At 38.0% G+C, this 21,478-nt stretch overlaps 2 protein-coding genes across 3 annotated transcripts; one reads left to right on the top strand and one right to left on the bottom strand.

Annotated features, from left to right (window-relative positions):
• The first annotated feature begins 226 nt into the window (after positions 1–226).
• On the top strand, positions 227–10,806 carry tspan4b (tetraspanin 4b). Of its 2 annotated transcripts, XM_086056239.1 has the most exons (9): positions 227–486; positions 3,371–3,440; positions 3,542–3,733; positions 3,855–3,929; positions 5,151–5,246; positions 5,659–5,772; positions 7,976–8,059; positions 8,718–8,834; positions 9,240–10,806. In XM_086056239.1, the coding sequence occupies exons 2-8, from the start codon at positions 3,372–3,374 to the stop codon at positions 8,784–8,786; spliced, it is 699 nt and encodes a 232-aa protein (XP_085912365.1). In that variant the 5' UTR covers positions 227–486; position 3,371; the 3' UTR covers positions 8,787–8,834; positions 9,240–10,806. The 2 variants fall into 2 exon arrangements, with proteins under 2 accessions (XP_085912365.1, XP_085912364.1); XM_086056238.1 differs by having other exon boundaries at positions 8,718–10,806.
• bcl2l12 (BCL2 like 12) lies at positions 10,473–20,387 on the bottom strand. Its single transcript, XM_086056237.1, has 8 exons — positions 20,193–20,387; positions 18,544–18,709; positions 18,088–18,292; positions 15,778–16,027; positions 14,960–15,067; positions 13,257–13,333; positions 12,794–13,057; positions 10,473–12,281 (listed from the first exon to the last, which is right to left on the bottom strand). The coding sequence occupies exons 2-8, from the start codon at positions 18,705–18,707 to the stop codon at positions 12,240–12,242; spliced, it is 1,110 nt and encodes a 369-aa protein (XP_085912363.1). The 5' UTR covers positions 18,708–18,709; positions 20,193–20,387; the 3' UTR covers positions 10,473–12,239.
• Between the last annotated feature and the right edge of the window lie 1,091 nt (positions 20,388–21,478).

Raw genomic sequence — 21,478 nt, 5'->3', positions numbered from 1 at the left:
AAATAAACAGTAATTAGCAGTGACTGTTGAATAGTTACAAGTGCAACTGCATTAATCGAGACCTTATCAGAGTGATCCCAACAATGTTTTGGAACAAAGAGAAAATGTGGAGGTAGTGGGATGAAGAGGGAGGTGGGGGGTGTACATGGAAAGAATGGGGAGGGGAGGAGCACAGAGAGGGACGGGCCAAACTCAGACATCTGGAAAGTTTTGAAACTAGGGTAAAGCTTCCCAGATGGAAAATGCATGAAGTCAAAAGGTTGGGGGTCAGGAAAGAAGACAAACTAATTGGGGGAAGAAGAGAAGAGAAGAGAAGAGAGTGGAGATCAGCGTAGAAAGCTTCTTGAAACGTTTGGCAGCTTTCAGGGACTCTCCTCCTGAAGAGGACCTGGAAAGCAAGAGGAAAACGAAGGCATTTGCAAGTTTGGGAATACGAAACGGAATTTACAGCAACAACATTAGGCAGAACTGAAACACATCCTCAAGGTAAAATCTGTTCAACATTTTTAAATCGCATAGCATGAAATATAGCATGTGCACAGATTGTTTTGTCACTCCAAATAAGATTCTACAAGATTCCCTTTCACTTACTTTTAAAAAATACATGTAATACAATCTATGTTCCTTTTTTGATCAATTAAACGTTCACTAGGGTCACATAATTTACACAAAAGAACGTGCATATTGTTTTTACAGTGTCTTTTATACAAACAACAATTGAATGCAATCAATGCACGTTGCATGTACATTAAGACATTTTCACCAACTTCTGTATTTTGTTGATGTAGTTCAACAATTTGTCACGATATAATCTTAAAACATCAGTCCCGAGTCCACTCCCACCTCAATGATTAATATCTGTACCGGCTCTCCCTCCTGTGGTGCGATGAATCATTTGAGTCACAGAGGACAGGAACATTCATAACATATTGTAGCCTAATAAAAAAAAATCCTCAAAAATCCTTGAAGGAAACAAAGTTCCTTCATCCTTCCAAATTCAATATAGTTACTTTCATGAGAGTGAGGGATCTATCCTAGAATGAATATTCACTTGAGGTTCACTTCCAATAACAAAGTAGTGGAAGGGGATCAACATTTACTGTACCTATCTCATTGCACTCTTTGGATTAGAGCAGAGGCAAAGCAAAATCATTTAACGGCTTTGCCACTGGATAATGTGGTTTATGTTTTTCTGTTGTCAAAACGAGCAATCAGCCTGGCCAAAATAATAAATTGAGTCTTAGTCAGTGGTCAGTGTTTCCAAATCAAAGGTATGAAACCTTAAATAATCACCCGCTCATCTGATTACATAAACATTTCAAAATATACAGTAATTTGGGAAGTGATGAGGGATTGTGATGGATTGTAAACACAGTCTTGCTGTGAAAACAAACTGAGCACAAATTATCAAAATGTCAGATTGTTTACTACACACCACTAGCGGTTAGCTGATGGGCCCTCCTATGTGTGTCACAAGTTTGGTGTGGCCATGGGAAATGCCTTCAGTAGTATAATTAGGTGGATCGAGTAGGGGAAGGGAACTTCCTTCCTGTCAGCAATTTGACTTCCTGTATGAGGTCAGTCGACACAGGGAAGACCATTCAGGATCACATACACAAACAAACGGATGCATGGACAAAAGCGGCGCACATCTTCATCCTGACACAAGGTTATATAGCTCGATTAGTCAAGTTGTGGCTGTGAAAACCAACTTGTGAAGACAAGGAAATGTTTCACTGTGGAAGCATGTCAAAGAAACACACGAATTAGAGCATGCTACTAACTAACATGGTATGATACTAACTATACCGTGCAAGTGAAGTCCATCATTCAATTTGTTTTGGCAATGCTATTCTGCCCGTAGATGTGGTATAACTAAAATGGCACTCAACAGAGGAAAGATTTCCACCAAGGCCACACTGTTCACAAAACTTAGCGGTAATTTGGTTCTGTATGCATGCATGCAAAAATCTTCATTTGCATATTCATTGACCATTTAACCACCAAATCCCAAATCCATTTGAATGGTTGATTAATTGCTGAAAAACATGCCAAAATAGCCCCAAAAATGTTCAAATGTCCAAAGTCCAATTTGGTCATAATAGTAAATCTAGTGCATTTATATACCGCTTTATCTACACCATATGTTGTCCAAAGCACTTTAACAAGCCTCATATTCACTATTCCGAAAATTTGGAGTGTACAAATGCAGCCATCGCGCAAAGGCGAGTATTGCTGACGTAAGTCTCTAGCTTGCGGGCTTTACCAGCAAAATATTAGATTCATAATAAAAGGAAATTTCAGAGGCAAAAACGAGAATTCGAAGAGGACTAGTCTTTGTGTTCTTTGTTCTTTTTGTGCTCGATTTGTTCTTGTCCCCTGTAACTTATATAATATTTTATAATTTTTTTTTTTTTTTTTTGTGAACTCGGCCACTACGAGAACTCTAACAGTGTCCTATTATTACTGTTTTGCAATGTGAAAATGACTGTTTTGAATGAAATCATTAAATGAACAAAGCTAGTGGTGTACCAAAAGGTGAGCTATTCTATAGAATCTCCAATCCCGGGTAAAACATTGTTTTATTGTAAACTGAAAAATGATGCTGGTCAATATATTTGACTAACTTTCTAATCAAAGATGCAAGTAAACTTTACTAGATACATTTTTTGCACTTCCCTCGATTGTTTTCTGTAGCACATAATAATAATGCCCTATATTTATTAATACTGTATTTGTTAATATTTTTTCATGAAACGTCATAGCTATAAATTACAATGCATGGTTGTGCAAGCTTTTATATGTCAAATTTAAAAGCAAAATGACACTCTCTCTAAAACCTGATGTACTAGAAAAAAATCAAAACATTTTTTAAATCGGAGTCTAGACTACATTTAGGGACACATAAAGGCATCTCTGATAAAAATTTGCCGTTGACCAGTGTTATTAAAGAGGCAGTAACAGTTACAATGAGCTTTTATTGATTGTAAAAAAAAATATTGTCAATGTAGTGACACATTGTAAACCCAAGGTAGCGATACCCTTGTTCTAATTCTACTTTATTGTATTTTCATCGCAATATCATTACATTCCAAGGGCTGCATTGGCCAGTGTTTCAGTAAAGTTACTTATTTTCACACACGCACACACACACACACATGAAATCAATGATGCCGCAGTATATACTGTACAAGCTATAAAAGACACTGTCCATCCGTTCACTTTATTGACCTGCAAGAGCATTTAGAGCAATAGAACGTTCCACAAGCTCATCTGGTCAGTTGGAACATCTAGCCGCAAGCAAGATAAGTGATAGTGGAGATATGACAAGATTATGGTCCTTCTGTTGACTCGTTCTTTCTTTTTGCAGGATGTCAGCGTCTCGCAAATGTTTGTGCTGCGTCAAATATGTGATGTTTGTCTTTAACCTCATCTTCTGGGTGAGTATTTGCACAAGTGAATCCCCTCTAGAAGCATTTCAGTGCTGTATACGTACATGTATTGCATGTTCGATGCTAGCAATACTGTTTCTTCTAAACAGCTGGGAGGATGCGGATTGTTTGGCGTTGGAGTCTGGCTGTCCTTCACCCAGTCCGAGTTTTCATCACTTCCTCTATCCTTCCCGTCGCTCTCGGCAGCCAACCTGCTGCTGGTCGCTGGCGGGATCACCATGGTAACGGGCTTTCTCGGCTGTCTCGGGGCCCTTAAGGAGCAACGCTGCCTGTTGTTCATGGTAGGACCACATATACAGTCCCGCCCCCAGTTTTCGAGGTCATGCTTAAGATGTGACTGCGGAGATGTGATTGATTGTCATGAAATGTTTTTTTTCACCGAATCCCTGTCCTCCTGTGCAGTTCTTTGTTATCCTGTTGCTGCTGGTCCTGACTGAAGTCGCTTTAGCACTGGTCATACACATCTTTCGCGATCAGGTCAGCTCACCTCCAACACATTTTTTTTTTTTTTTTTTTTACTGACACTCAAAGTGTTTAGATTATTGAAGTGCTATGTTTGTCCTGCATATCATCAAACATCTTTCTATTATTTATTTGAGAAAGGGAAGTTCCAAAATCAATGAAAAACATCATCCGTGATCTTTCACCAAAACAACAATTAGTATCTGTATCTTTTATTTTATTACTAGGCTATTTTACAGGTAAAGTCCGCAAACAAGAGACTTTCGTCAGCAACACTCGTCGTCGCGTGCTGACGTCAGTTAGGAAAAGTGGACTCAAAATCATTTGAAACAGTGCTGTCCTCTCCTATGTTGGAAAGGAAGCACCTTTTCATTTTCCCTTGACTTGATGACGTAATCCAACAAAGGTGGCATAACAAAAGTGAAATTTAACAAAACCAAAATCAAACAAAATATAGACCATGACAATCATCTCCAAAATAATGATCGGGTAAAGCCTAGGAGATCAACAAAGTTGTCGCTCTTTAGAAGGTGTTTCTTGTTTTTTTTATTTCCTATTTCAACAGACAAACTTTATGTTGTTGTTCTTTGTTTAAAATTTTCCTCACAAAATACAGGAAACCCTTGCTTCATCTTTTCTCCATTGTCAAACAGCCTCATACCAATTTATTATGTCATGTACATTCTGTCTACAGTGCACATATTTGAAAATAACAAAATGCAGGTCGCGTGATTACTTCTTTGTCAATATTGGATTTTTAGTGAGGAAATCATAGCACATGAGCATGCCCAAAAGCCCACAAAGGAAGTGTTGTTGGAAGGAATCATAACTTGATTTCCAGCAAAGAAAATAAAGCAGAAGTAATATCTCACTAAATGACATTTTTTTGGGTTGATAATAAGATAATAATTTAATCAAAATTGAGTTGGAAAAGTTGATGAGATACAAATAAAGTTGTTGCCAATGTGTAAAGTCGTGGTTCACATGGCTGACTTTAGTACAGATGACTTTAAGTGTCGACTGCTTTTGAGTCACTTTGGCTCGCCATCGTACAGTGACCCTGAAGAGAATTAACATATGTATTGGGAGATATTGTTAACATGACCAAATAGTATGCATACGTTATGATTTCTCGCCAACTCTTTTACGGTTTGTTTACTAACCACAGTAAAAAATAAAAAATAATTTAAAAAAATTATTAATTAAATATGATTCCTTTCCCCTGCTTTTTTCCAGCTGGATTCCAAAGCACAAGGTGAATTAAAGGAGGGGATGAAAAGTTACGAATTGGAACCTGGGCTGAAAAAATCTTGGGATAATGTCCAAAAAATGGTAAGCATAAAAAAACACTATAAATATTACAAATGAATCAGTAATGCCTAGCAATGGTGCCTAAATAAATTAATGCAAAAATAATAAATACATAACTATTGTATGTGTTTATTTTAATTTTTATGTATATATTTTTTTATTTATTATTTATTTATTTGTTCATTTCATTTTGTATTGTTTCTCACAGAAACTGTTAATATACTTCTGATTAAAGAGGGAAATCAACCCCAAAATGTTCTTTACAATATTATTATAAAATACACAGCCCGGTTTACTGAGGTACACTGATGGCTTGATTCCAGCATTTTTCAACGTTTGTGTCAAAGTTGTCCAACTTTTGCACCATTTGAACTTCAAGGTACCACTCGATACACGAGCCATGTTTTTCAGTTGTCTCCTACTCCTCTCCCAGTTCAAATGTTGCGGCGTTACGAACAAAACCGACTGGTATGAAGTGCTCAATGGAACGCTGCCATCATCCTGCTGCTCCGTTGGGATTGACCAATGCACTGATGGATGGAGTGAGGTTAGTTTCATGTTGGCTCATTTACACGACAGGGATGCAAGGGGGTGAATGCGGTTTCCAAATGACGAGCTTGATCCTCTCATATGAGATTTAAATTTGCTCCAGATGCTTGAATGTGGGCTGCTGCACATGAACAGCGACAAGGGAGGTCGAATGTGTCTGATAATAAGAGCACAACGAGTTCATCAGGCTCCACCCTTTACTTACCATTATTGCCATAGTGGGGGGAAAAAAAAATGCATTGTGCTGCTTGAACAGAACGTGCCGAGCCTTCACCTTGCCGTCTTTCAGTCGTCAGACTGCACAATAGAACATTGCAAATTAGCCTTTGAGCTTGTATTTTACAAATGGTTTATTGTTGGGGTCTTCTTTAGCACAGCACAATGTTCATTCTTTAACTAGAATACAATACAGTCAACCCTCTAAAGTTGAACACAATCCATTCTGTGAGAGTTTTGTTTAAATCTCATTTTTCTCCTAGGGAATAATGGAAATGAAATGAATACAATTCATGGCCATCAAAAAACCTGTAGAGCAATGTTTAAAAAGGGAAATCAACCCAAACATATTTTTTCCGACGATATGTTCCCAGCAGGCCCACTAGTTGAAACACAGCATTCTGGTTAATATTGTGTTTGTGGAATATGAGTTGAGCAGCAAAATCCATCCCTTATTAGCCATCTCAGGGGGCGGCCACTTTGTCATTTCTGTCGACTGAAAATGACATCACAAATGCCCAGGGCTCGGGTAACGACCAATCATAGCTCAGCTTCAGAAAACAGGTGAGCCGTGATTGGTCGTTACCTGAGCTCTGAGCAGTTGTGATGTCATTTTCAGTGGACAGAAATGACAAAATGGCCGCCCCCAGAGATGGCTAAAAACGGGTGGATTAACTCTTATTCCACAACGCAATATATGTCAGAATGCCTTGTTTCAACTAGTGGGCCTGCATAGAACAAATTCTTTTAAAAAATATGTTTTGGTTGATTTCCGCTTTAAATGAATAACATTCAACTTGCTAGGTTCTGCTGGAATGTTACACTGTCGTCCAACAAATTCTTACTTTCCTGCTTGGGGTCATTAACACGGAACTTTCTCTATATCTATAAAACGTCTTGCTACAATAACACTGGGGAACACAATTTAGGCCTGACAGATGTTTTTAACTTATTTTTGCGTGCAACAGTTTTTTTTTTCTCATCAAAACATAAATGGACAGCAGCCAAGGAGTCTGGCCTTTGCATGACAGCTATCTAATCCAACGTCTATCATCTTCACGAATCCAGTTGAAAAGACAAGTTGTTTCCCATATGTGTGTCAAAAAGAATTGTTTCTAAAATCCCAGTGTGCAGTACAGAGCAGAAGAGACTGCGGTCAGAGAGCTTTGTGTGGCCGCCAGTGGCTCACTGTGTAACCACAACAGTTTGCTGCTGTTCATTGTGTCATAACTGTGGACTCAGGTTGCCAAAGCAACCATTCTATTCGATCTCAATTGAAGTCAACAATATATTCCCGATACATGAGATGATCTCTGATGTATGCCCCTTTTTAATAATAGTCTTCCACACAAGTAATGAAGGCAAAGAAAAGCGTTCTTGTACCCACAATTTTATATTGTACACTGCATGAATGCCTATGTGTGTACTGTGTAGATTTTTATTTAAGTACACATGCAGTGTACTTGTAGCCTGTGTGTGTAGATTTTTTTTTTCCTGTGAAAGGATATCGTCATCCCATGTGTGACAGATTAACAACATATTGCATGCATGATTATAGTGAATTCCCCAAGGGGTCTTTAAACCAGCATGTATTGTTTTGCAATACCACCCAGATGTGTTTTATAAAAGCTTGTCATGACATTCTTCTTTAACATTTAAGTGATTCCCAGGAGGGCAAAAAGACTTGAACAAATCGTCTGTGATGCATTGGGAGACAACACAAAGGGAGTTAGCGTCTTCCTTCTACAGTGATGTCATTTCCTGTCCTCTGTCTGCATGGTGCCGTAAACTAATGAATGTGTCTTGATCAGTTTGTTGCCTTCGTGTCAGTGGCTCATCATGTATAAATAGTTGGGCATTTGGAAGTTGTTTGCAAAGCAGAAGAGTGCAACAACTTGATGGGGGCGTTTCATTACATTACATGATAAACAAACTATAAAATGAACTATATTCTCTTCGTATCCCATGCCTGTCCTTTTTTGCAGCCGTGTTACCAAAAGGCCAGGCAGTGGCTTCTGGATAACATTCCATCGGTTCTGGTGTTTGGCGTCTGCATTGGTGTTGTGCAGGTAGTTGTCAACAACATTTTTTTTTTTCGCATCAGTGAACTTAAAAGTGCAAAAAAAAAGAAAAAAAAAGTTATTTGTGATATTTTCCATGTGCCCCCCACGAGACTAAACACATCAATGTCACAACGTCACGGCTGACCATTTCAAGTCGACAGCAGTCAAACCGGATGCGCGCTTAGATGGATACCCATGGATGAATTTGCTTAATTCTTATTCCGCGAACGCAATATTAATCAGAATACAGTTTAGACTAGTGGGGGCACATAGAACATATATGCATATATAATAACATGTCTGACTAGGTTACAAGACGTCTAAATATGTACACCAATCAAATATCACATAATTATTCACGAAACGTAACTGCAGGTGTGCACAATGTTACCCTGGCAAGTTGTATTACTCAGTACTACTCTTGATAAAATATTATTTCCAGTGTTATTAGCTAATCGTTTTACAATGTGTTGCTGACAGTTATTATTACTTACTTTATTATAGCTCATTTGTGTACATTTAATTCTTTACTATCTTTATTGGATTTTTTTTGTTTTTGTTTGCCTTGAAGCATGAGATTTTGCGATTTTGAAAAAAAAAAACGAAAAAAAACATCACATTGATCACATTTTTATTACTATACCGTACTTTCTCCTCCCACCAGATCTTGGCCCTGGTGTTCTCCATGCTGATGTACTGCCAAATCATGTGTGCTGAGAAGTATTTGGACTGAGTGTGGGTTTGCTGATTAGCCCATTAACGGAGGGGCACTATTCAAAATGTACGGTTCCACTGCCAAACTGACACACACGGCGCCAGCGGCTAACGTTGTGTCCTGCTATTGGAAAACGATGTCTTTGAAAAAAAAAAAAAAGCTTCCAATTGTTGATCAAATGCTAAAAATCTAAAAGGTTTTTTTTTTTGGCATGACAAAGCCCTTGGAGACTAATCTGGACAGGTGATGCCCAGACGTTCATGGGCACTGCATTTCCTCTTTGTAACTGTCATAAATCAATGCGTTTAAATCTGATCAATACAATTTTATGTCCATCTGCTTCGGACAAAGCCTGTTATAATGATTGAGAGCTCTTTCACAAGAGGCTGAGCAAAGCCATCAGAGGATGACTACAATAACCAAGAGAGATGCTGCTCATCCATCCATTTTCTGTCACATTGCCCTCATTAGGACCACGGGTGAGCTGGAGCCCATTCCAGCTGACTTTTGTATGTTCTTGGAATGTGTGAGGAAGCCGGAGTATCTGGGGAAAAAAGCAAGACAACATGCGAGCACGGGAGGACATGCACATTCCAAAGTGGAGGGCCTGAGCCAAGACTGGACTTCTTGACTGTGAAGCAGTCATGCAAACCACTACTCCATGTTGATAATTGAGCAATTTAAAAAATGCTGGCCACGCAGACATGATCAGAGACTACCAGATATAAAGTTTATGCCACAGCAACCCTAAATTAACAGTACTGGTATTTACACAATGTTTTTCTACGTGCGGATTTAGATATTTCTGGATTTTTTTTCCACCTGTGCTCCATTATTGGCTGAAAAACTCGCCTATTTGCTGTTTTTGTGCATGGTCTCATTTTTAAAAACAAAAACCTGGCATTTGAACAGGGTTGTGCAGATTTCATATCAACTGTAGAAGCTCCTTAACGGATGTACTTTAATGCTAAAATGGTATAATAATAGTGATCCAGGAATTTTCTGCTTTACTATTTTACAAAAGTAGTCAACCACATTATTGATTAAGATGTCAAATTGCGATTTAGTTTAGTTTTATTCCTGAACCGAAAAATGATTTTAGTGGTTTAATGCTTCGTTTAACTTCTGGCTTCTCAGAGAAACACAGTCTTGCGATCGAAATTAAGAGACCACATTATTAATATAACTCCTTATGCTAGTTAAAATTTTGATGGCAGATGGTCTTATTTGTTAAGCGTTGTATGGTAATGGTTTGTTAATGGTCCAAGGAAACTGTCAGTAGATGGGAAAAACAATTCCCACAACTTGAAATATTAGTGACAGCTCGTCATCATGGAGTTCTTTGATCTTAACGGGTCAAAACATGTATGTGCTATTATAATGAATATATGCCTATTAATGCCCTTGTTGCTGATTGGGCATATTTGTTTGTGTGCAAATACTTTGTATGCATCATATTTGTGATACAACGTTATTTCTGCACTACGTTTCCAGGCTGCTTGTTTCAACAATTTTCTGAGTCCGATTTGATGAAGCGTTATATTTTTCTTAGGCTTTCCAATTTGTTATTGTGCCTTATGTTGTCCGATATATTTTGCGTCTCCCTCTTTTGTTTTGTGTGTGATTCATATTTGACTGCACTAAATGAACTCTAGTGGATATTGCAGATCTGAGCTGAAATGCACCAAAAGGCATTATACATGATTGCTTCCAGTCGACAGTTTAATTTTCAAAATATTTCTTTTACAGACCAAGATGTTGTTTTTATACAATCAAGTAAAAATATGTTTCGTACCCTCTGTCCGTTCTCAATTTCAACAGTGCAAAAACAGCAAGTTTATAATAAAGCTCATCGAGCCATCAAATATTTTGTCCCTCTGATGTAAACTGGCCTTTGCTTGATAGACTTGCGCTGACTGTAAACTCAAACAGTGCTGATGCTTGTCGCTAAATCCATTACCGGTATTTTTCCTTTCATAGAGGCGGTTCGTTCTTCAGGCTGTAAATAAATATATGTGTATTTTCTATTGCTGCTTTACCTCTTGTCCCTCTTTTTTTTTTTTTTGCAATATTGTAATTATAAATACAACAAGGTAAAAACAACATACAGTCTTAATTAAAAACTCTACATTTGAAGTGGACAACAGAATTCGTTGCATATGGAAAGTTCTACCATCAAACATTCAAAGCAACAATGTAACAATAAAATCCTCTTTTCCTGGAAGAGACACACATACACATTGAATAACTTATTACCGGTACACATATCTTCAACATTTTCAAAACTAATTCTAAAGAATTGGAAAACAATATAAAAACTTTGGTGCACAGAGATGCATGATTTCAAAAGGGTTTGATGTTCTGAAAACATCCATTGAGCAACAAAAATAACAAACAAACAAAAATGATGGTAGTGTTTGTACAGATGGGAAGAGGGTGAACTGTTAACCTTTTACTAAACTAGCATCTTTAAAGTGAAAAATCAACCCAAACACATTTTTTTCAAGAATATGTTCTGTGCATTCCCACAAGTTGAAACAAGGCATTCTAATAAATATTGCATTTGTGGAATATGAGTTGAGCAGCAAAATCCACCCGTTGTTAGCCTTCTCAGGGAGCGGCCATTTTGTCACTTCTGTTGACTGCAAATGACAGCACAACTGCACAGGTAACGACCAATCACGGCTCAGCTTCATAAAACAGATTGGTCGTTCGTTACCTGAGCCCTGAAGCAGCTGTGATGTCATTTTCAGTCGACAGAAGTGACAAAATGGTCGTCACTAGAGATGGCTAAAAACGGGTGGATTAACTCTTATTCCACAAACGCATTTGTAATCAGAATGCTGTGTTTCAACTAGTGGGCTTGCATAGAACATATTCTTGATAAAAATGGGGGTTTGGGTTGACTTCCTCTTTAAACAGCCACACACTCGATGGAGGTAGTATTAACTCATTCACTGCCTGACATTTTCAGAGCCTCTTCTCCCCTAACCTTTGAAAAAAAATGAACGAAATATAAAAAAATTCCTGGGATTGAATGGCTGGACTGTGAAAAGACAAATCAATTTGTCAATGGCAGTGAATGAGTTAAGCATTTTGCTCTTAATGGAGGTGTTATGGTCCAATGACACAAATCCGAATAGTTTGTGTGCCTCAGAAGGAGAACTTGATGTCACCCAAAAAAAAAAAAAAAGGAGTTTCATTAGATCCTGAGACTTATTGGCACTTTTCCATTACTGGTTCCAGAACAGTCGTTGATCTTAAACTGTGACTACGTTGTCAGCAGGAACCTATGAGATTCCTCAAACACTTTCAGTCTCTTTCAAACTTGATAGGCCTCTTGCTTCGATAATCCAAGTTGACGAGTAAATGTTCACAGCAATAACTTGGATCAAATAAAACAATGCTACAGGACTTATTCAAGACCCTCCATGGCACAGTTGATTGAATAAAAAAAAGAAACACTTCTCCTCAGTCATATTCCACGGGATCCTTCATATCGACCACATTCTCCTGAGGATGAAACGAAATATAAAATGTTAGTAAAGCTCAAACCACAAGGCATCACGCTAGTATGATTATGTAAAAAACTATGAAAATGGCACGTTTGTGTTCACGATACACATTGACAAAATTGTGGAAAGGGACACAACGTTGTTCCCTGAAATAACCTGAAACTGAAAAAAGCAATAATGAATAAAAGTACTGGATATTAACAAGTAAAAATCAGGCAGCGCTTTAATTTTGTGTTGAAACATTTAAAAAGTCTAAAAAGTGTCAATAGGTACTATGGCACACACGACTTCTCCAGTCTGCGTGTTTCAGGTCCTGTCACAGATGTTCAATAGGATTTACTCTCGATCGGGGCTCTCCAAAAAAGTAGTGTTTTATTCATTACTCCCGTTTTTTTTTTTTTTTTTTTTTTTTTGCAATTTGCTGGAGGGCTCCGCCCCAATCCCACTCAAATAGCAAAGCTTTATTCCATTGGCTTTTAAAAGGAATCGATGCCATTAGCAATCGCTCACCCATCCTCCTTGACTCTTTAACCAGGGTGCAAATGTCTCCATGTAGCACTCCGCGTAGCCTTGCATGCGATGCACGCCAGTAGCCGTCACTATCCTCCTCGACACCTCCATGGTGACGGCCATGCGGCGTAAAGTCGGGCTCGCCGTCGGCAGGAGGAGCGGGACGTCCGACACCTGAGTGCTGCTGACAGTGTCGAGAAGCCTGACGTAGGACGCGTACGATAGGCGAGACAAACTCGAGCGCAGGAATGGGTCCATCTCGATCTGTACAAGACCAGAGAAACACTTCATTGATCCCGACGGAAACCCTTGTAGATCACGTTGAACGGGTCCGAATGATGAGAAGAGATGGAGGCCCGAGTCACATGATGACAAACACATCAACTGAAGTTGAATTAGCAAAAATGTAGCTTTATTGGTCCTAGAATGAACATTGGATTATTACGTTACAATTTTTACCTACCTTATCGTTGATAGAATCTCCCTCGGCCGACAGCACTTGAACAAGCTGCTGCACCACTACCTCTTTGTCATCCACGACTTTAGAAAAAGGGGAAGGATTTTACATTCAGTGAGTCATGTACAGAGCAAAAAAAAAAAAAAATCCATACACTGGTACATAACTAACATTCTGTACCACACAATCGACATAAGTACAGTATGTAGTAAAAGACATTGCCAACAATAAATTCATCAAGTCCTACTTACACACTTGGCATTCACCAATGCATGTTTTCTCTAAGCGGAAGTCAACGTAAACATTTTTTTTTCAAGTATATGTTCTATGCAAGCCCACTAGTTGAAACAGGGCATTCTGATTGATTTTGTGTTTGTGGAATATAAATTAAGCAGCAAAATGCACTCGTTTTTAGCCATCTGTGTTGGCGGCCATTTTGTCTTCTGTCGACTGAAAATGACATCACAACTGCTCACAATAACCAATCATGGCTGACCTGTTTTCTGAATCTGAGCTGTGATTGGTCGTTGTGAGCAGTCGTAATGTCATTTTCAGTCGACAGAAGACAAAATGGCCGCCCCCAGAGATGGCTACAAACTAGTGCATTTTGCTGCTTAACTTATATTCCACAAACTCAAAATTAATCAGAATGTCGTGTATCAACTAGTGGGCCTGCTGGGAACATATTCTTGAAAAAAATATGTTTGGGTTGACTTTCGCTTTAAGATAATATCTGGCCAGAGGGAGTTCTAGACCTTTTCATAATCTTAATGTTTTCTTAAGAATATGCTGAGACAGCTATGTCCTTCACTTCCTCTGGTCCATATTTAGTGTGGTACACAACCTAAATAGTGATGGAAAAATGAAGCTTCAAATTTGCTTCATGAACCAGTTGTATTTTTTGACTACTCTAGATGGCACTCTGTGTTCAGCATTGGGCTGAAAGTACACTGACTTGCCATTTCTTTAACGCCTTTATTTAAACCAACATTGACCGCTGTGGGTTTTTTCATTCATTAACAGAGACAGAACACACTACATGTGTGTAGTAATTTTCAGCCGCAGTTCTGTCTCCCTTGCTATTTATCTCAGTAAACATCATCTTTGCAACTGACACATCGCATACTCCAAATTAGTGATAGGCTAAAATCCTCATTTAAGACATTTACCCTGTTTTCCCAATTGCTCTGCCTTTGTCAAATGACATCGATCGCTCACGTTTTTGCCACCCGGAAGTATGTGTGATGTGGTGAAAAGGTCTACAAGATGTCTCTGACACAGGCGTGGTTAGCCAGTAAGCAATAAGAATCAATAAGCTGGCCACAGCAATAAATGTCGCAGTTGACACATAATGTGGACTAAGCCTGAGGAACAGGTTTTGACTTTACAATTGATTGTAATGACTTGGCCATTTCCAGAACTGGATATTGCCTAAGCGTCACGAAGTTCCCGTCAGCATATTTATCCGACCCACGCGGTCGCAGTCGGTCCATGTCAGCCAAACGGCGCCAAGAACGGACTCGGTAACCTGTATTACGTTTACACGCAGGTGCCACACGCCTGACACGCGGCCGAGTGAGGAAAATATAAAATATAAAACAGTGTTGTATATCTTTCGGCCACAATGACATTGTTTATATTTAAAGGGATGCCCAGCTCTGGTTATTTCCTTGTAGGGTTTGTATGCATAGAGTGTACAGGTGCATTACCTGAGGGAGCCTGTGGGGGTGCTGGGTTCGGCCTCTTTGTACTGGTAGACCTTTGGGCAATCTTTTCCAGCTTCTCCGCAACTTCATGATAGAATTCAGGAGGGTGATCTAGATGCCAAAATAAAATAGTTAAAACATTTTTTAAATGATTATTTACTGGTTTATTATATTATATTATATTATATTATATTATATTATATTATATTATATTATATTATATTATATTATATTATATTATATTATATATTATATTATATTATAATATAATATATTGTATTTAGGTCTGTCAAAGCGCTAACCATGGAGATTCATTTTAATTTTATAACGCATTAAAAAAAATTAACTCCGTTAACACAGTTTTATTTACTTCTTGTGTACTTTGCTGTGACACTTAGAGGAGAGTCACTGTCACAAAGATGGACTTTTACGTAGTTTCATGTTAAAAATTTGTTCGATGCCTCATTGGGGAAATTCAAAATAATTTGCGCAATTTGCAAAGCCAAATTCAAATACCAGAATTTGTATTGTATTGTTCATCAGTTGTATTTTACAGGAAAAGAATTGCATTCATGGATCAAAGGAAGCTTTTCAAACAGTCTTTGAATCAAAATATACTTTTAATTTGTTTTTATATTAATTCCAAGATATTTCCCAAGTAAATAGCGGTTCCAAGCTTTGTAAAAGATTGTCGTTGAAAAATATGATTAACTGCGATTAATTATGGAAAGATTTTGTGATTTTGACAGCACTGATTATATTATATTATATGCTTCACAAAGCTGGTTTGTTTAATTCTGTTTTGCAATTGAGAAGCTTACTTGGGGAAACAATGGTTGGTACTAGAACAGCTGTTTTGTCGATTGGCAATGTGGAAGGCCTCTGAGGATGAGATCCAGGTTCCTCTTTCTTCTCCTTCTCTTTCTTCTCCTTCTCTTTCTCCTCCTTATCTGTCTTTATCTTGAAAAACTTGGAAATGCTTTTTTTAATCTTCCTTTTATTCAGTTTCTTGGTCTGTTTCTTTTCACTGTCGTCTTCTTCAGATGTAGAGGACGGAGATAAAAGATCTTCCTGTAAGAACATTTTTTTCTGGTCAACATTGAGGGTATATAAATGCTGATGGATGCGTTTAGTGAGAATTAGCACAATTCTCATTAGATAATCCAAAATGTTCAGACTTTCTGATTGCATAATTGATTTTCTCGACAGTTCCATATTTATTGACAAATTCCACATGGAAAATATGACCTGATCAAGCAAATAAGGGTAAGCGCCTTCAGACTGTGATTTGCTATAACTAAATGGATTTTCTCACCACAGTTTAAAATCTGTGTGAAATACATCTTCACAATTACTATGCATGTACGGACCATTTAAAGTAGAGTTTTCAGTGAAACTGATGTGATGTTTTGGGAAAGTGGGAGGAAGATGGAGTGCCTGGAGAAAACCTACCCAAGCAGCTGCAGTTTTTGTTCATTTATCTCTTTAGTCAATAGTGCAATTTAAAGTGAATACAATATTTTGACCGTCAATAATTATAATCATTTTTATAATAAAAGGGGGCCCTGCGTTTATGACGATATGAAGCAATGTTTCCACTAACCACTATTGCTTCATAAGAACGTCATCCAACAGTGCAAGAAGATACTCAGTTCCTGGCTGTTGAAAAACACAACTTCTTCTTCGATTAAAATCATTTTTGCCGATCAAGTTACTTTTAATTGTCATCCTTTGAACTTGTAAGACCAGGGATATGGACTCTTACTTGAGAATGGATATAATCCTTCATTTCCTTTCATAGGTTCTCAATAGGGTTGGGGTCAGGGGATGATGGTGGCCACACTATGACTCTTTCTTTCCATAATACTTAAAGCTTCAAGGAATTGTCCTGAGGCATAGGATTGCCTTCTTTTTCCCCAGGCATAAAAACTAAAAACTTGATAACATGGCACACCTTGCGTAATTTTACTTTAATTAGACTCATGTAATGAAACCAGTTGTCCGACGTATCTGAGATTTGTATCAGCGATATAACAAAGACAGGAAAATCACATTCGCCGAAACCTCCACATAATAACAAAAACGTAAATGTTTATTTAACTTAAATCCTGCATGTACACTAATTTGGAACACATTGTATGATTATGTAATATTATTGTATTGTATTGTATTGTATTGTTAAGCGGTTCAGATAATGGACAGATGAATGGATATTATTTGATTTATTTCAAATGTTACAGAAGTTGAAAAGGTGTGCTTTGGGTTACTAATTAGGGCTGAATTCAAATCGACATTGCAACATAGCAGAATTCAAATTTCAAATCGCAAAAACTGAAATATGAAAATAACAAAATGAAAAACTCTCCTTGATTTTGGTGGGCCGGTAAACTTCTAATTTTTTTTCTTTTATTTAAATATATATGTACAATATACACATGTACTGTACATTTTATCAATTTTAAATATATCGTGTGTATATAAGTTCAAAGGTTAAAAAGTACATGTATACAGACGATTACTTCATGTAGCATGAAAAGATTAAGTCATAAAACCACAGATTTGTTTGAATTACTGTTTTAATCTGATTTATGATTTACTAACTTCTGTTTATGACAAACTTGCTTGGTAGAATTTTGTGAAATTGTCATAGTGAATGCTTAAAACACTGCAAGTCAAAATTTTTAGTTAATAACTCTAATTGAAGTAGATAAATAAACTGTCTTTTGTATTATTTCATAGCTCATCTGCCTTTTCCTTTTTAGCATGAGCCTAACCTATAAAAACCAAAACATTTATGTATAATAAATCTGATATTGTTTATTGTAATAATGTACTGATTTATTTATTGTGTATTTCTTTAAAAAAAAAAACTGGTAAGAATTGCATATTAAATATTTATTATATATTATACTAAAAATATTATGAGAAAAAAAATTATATTCACTTTTCAAAATCGTTCAGCCTCATTCCCAACTACTGTAATGCCCCCAACAGAAGCTACCAAAGGTCTCATGTTTCACGAAAATCATCCAGCACAAAACCCTGAACCACATACATCAAGTAAACTGGAAACCTAAAGAGAAGATCTTTTTTGCTGCATTTCGTTTGTGCACTTGGGGTCACTCGCTTACCTCTGATAGCGCTTTGATGTTTGGCGCTCTGGGCTTGCTGTCCTTTTCTAAAGAACCTTTCCCGTCTTTCGCAAAAGAGCGCACACTATTACGCCGGGGCAGCTGCTTTATGAAGTCCTTAAATCCCGTCTTCTTCTCGTCTCCTGAGCTTTGATCTTCGGCTTGAGAATCCCATCCATCTTTTACTTTTGGTTCTGGCTTAGCACTGTGAATGAAGTAACAGTATTGAACAGTAATGAACAACAGGGCTAGGATGGCACAGTCCATAAAACCTCCCCATCATTTCTATACATGGTACGAAACTCCATGTCAATAGACTGTATAACTAACTACATTGTTGCTGAAGGGCAGACCTTCCCCCAGGACCAAAATGTTAGCCTCGTCTTATGATGACACAAAGGAACAACATCACACCTCGTACCATCAGTAAGTAGCCTTGAGTGACAAGTAAATTACCTGTACTTGTTGTAATCCTTGTAAGCACCTCCTACTCTGCCCTGCTGCTCCACAAATGGGACTGCGAGTGTTCGATGGAGGAAAGCTTGGAGGACAAGGCGGCTCTCAGCTTTAATCTCAAGTAGAGAGATGGAGGTCACGGAGGAAGAGCGATTCATAGACATCACTAATGTGAAGTAAGACAGAATAGTAGATTACAAAATGTATATTACTTCTGTGTCACTTAAATGAGAGGCACAAGAGAGGTCAACACAAGGTTGAAGGAATCTAAATGAGGGTCGGCATTACAACCATCGCTGTATTTTTGGGGGGAGTACTTTGAATCATGGGATCCTGTAACCGCTGCAGTCCCTTTTGCAACCCCGGGTAAAACTGTCTAGAAAACTGTCTGTCTGCTCCATGGTAACCAGCAGTCCGGATTATTTTAACAGCTCACATGTTTCTTTTTAAATGTGATTTAAAATTAATGAATAAATCCTCAAGTGAATACGATACAAAGCCGTCACTGGTGGTCCACTAGTGTTCCAATTTCACTTAATTGGAAGGAAAATTATTATTTATTGATAACAAATAATCTATCTTTGTTTAATAGATACTATTAAACTGTGTATCCACCGTACCTTTCATAAAATAGAATACAGTGGTACCTTGATTTACGCATGCCCCAAATTCGCAGTCTCTTCTTTATTAAAAACATGTAATGAAAAAAATAGTGGTGTTCTTTGGGGGACTGAAACAGTTGAATTGGCATTTGAATTCATTTAAATGGGTACTATTACTTTGATATAGGCTGTTATATGAGTACATGTATTTATAAGCCTGATCACTGAAGTAATTTAACTTGCGAGCCAAGGTACTACTGTAATAACGTGACTTAGAGTAGACTTTTGGGGATTCCCACAATGCATAAGCATCACCACTCCCTTTTATTTTCCTCTTATCAATTCGTGTCGTAGATGTTTTCGTAGATGTGTGTGATGTGTGTTACCATGACCCTGTCGCTGTCTTGTCTGAGTATTTTTGTTTTAGGCAGTAAAGTGTCTCTTTATTAGTTGCAGATATATGCCGTTTTATTCGACAAAATCACAGTCAAAATCAAATAAACATGTCAAATACTCGGCGCCACTACACCATTCCTACCAAGGCGCGATTGAAAAACACTGTGACGTCACCACCCATAACACTTTTCAGCCTGGATGATACTAACTGTGCACATTTCTTTTACACTTTTCACTAAACTCTCGCTTTGTCGCCGTGCCACTCGATCTCATAACATGGGACAACTTAATGACTTAGGAAATGTAATGAACGACAATGGGATGTTTTAAATTGCCAGTTTCGCTCGAGCGCGGTCTCGCGAGAAACGTTCCGGAGGGAGCCGATCGAACACTCCAAAATAAAACAATCAAAACTTTACCACCGCTAAATAGTACCATGACGAGACGATTTCAAAATAATCTCAACCCTGTATACAATTGCCTTTCATTTAGAATGAAACTACGACCAACCGCACACGGCAAGGTGTGTCGCATACAAGCCACCTAGGTGATACTCAAACTTTAAAGTTGATACAGCCTTTACTAAACGTCTCTGTAACTATTCAAGTAATAGACACAATAAACACCCGTGACTCGTTTGAGTATTATTACCTTCGTGAGCCGGTATCCCCGAATCGCGGTCGAGATTTGTCTTCACTTTCCAGTTTGTGCAATTGTGATAGTGGGCAGCAACGCGAGTAGGCGGGGCCTGGCTAGAAGAGTCCCAAAAGTTTCATGCTACACTGTGGATGTAGTTGTCCCTGTGTGCCACTAGATGTCCACATTAGCTCACTTGACATTTCGTTAAGCAGATACTCGTGCACTCGCCCACGCTTTACAACATCTGTGGGCAATTCCGGCCCGCGAGGGCCGGTATCCTGCATGTTTTATGTCACCCTGGTGCAACCCACCTGATTCAAATGATCAGGTTCGTTATCCAGCTTCTGCAGACCTTGCTGATTATATGACCACTTGAATCAGGTGTGTTGCAGTAGGGACACATGGAAAACAGGCAGAATACACGAGGGCCGGAATTGCCCACTCCTGCTTCACAAGATGACTGAGGTTGCCAAAGTACGTGGACTCTAAGAAGAACAACTATACCTGTACTGTCTGTCATTCCTGCTGAGCCATTTAGCTTGCCTTTGTTTTCTTCCCCTAGATGAGAATGTCTAAAAATGTTTTAGTAACACGGTTGAGTATATGTGAGAGACACCACTTCAGAGTATAATACCTACTATTTAAAATATCCCTGATTTAACAAAAAAGGTGAAAAATTAAAATACTAGGAAGACATCAACAACATCATGCAAAAGTGCTGATTTAAAACTTAGTTGACCTGTTCTGTTTGCCATGTAAGATGGTCATCAAAAGGCAGGGACAACAACAACAACAACAAAAATTTTATGGGTTCAGGAGCTATTTGGTATTTTCAAATAACATTTAGGAATTACTTTTAGTACAGCTACAGTTGCATTTGGCCTCAAGTCACCTATAATTCCCACATTAAGTGGATGTTTCTCTATTTTGTGAATGCATTATTTAAAGTTTCATGGGGGTGGGGGGTGAACGAGAGAAAACAAGTCCTCTAAATCTAGGCAAAATTTAGGATAAACTCTAGATAAAATCTTTTATCGCATCTCATGCAGTCATGTTGGGCTGTATTGTGGCCATCAGCCAGTGACTGAAAAGTCAATGCAAGTGCTGATAGAATTGTGAGCGTGCGTGCGCGCGTGCACGCGCGTGCATGTGTGGGTGTGGGTGTGTGTGTGTGAGTGTAGTCTACTGTAACATTTTATAATGGACAAATTCAATTGACATTATTATTAGATATTTTTTTACATAAAAACGGAGGCGATTCTCAATTTTTTTTTTTTTTATCAGTCCAAATATGTTGG

The sequence above is a fragment of the Filicampus tigris genome, chromosome 16 (genome assembly GCF_054856515.1).
Source record: "Filicampus tigris isolate MCC_2025a chromosome 16, RoL_Ftig_1.0, whole genome shotgun sequence".
Lineage (NCBI taxonomy): Eukaryota > Metazoa > Chordata > Actinopteri > Syngnathiformes > Syngnathidae > Filicampus > Filicampus tigris.
This window is presented reverse-complemented; position numbering and strand designations above follow the sequence as displayed.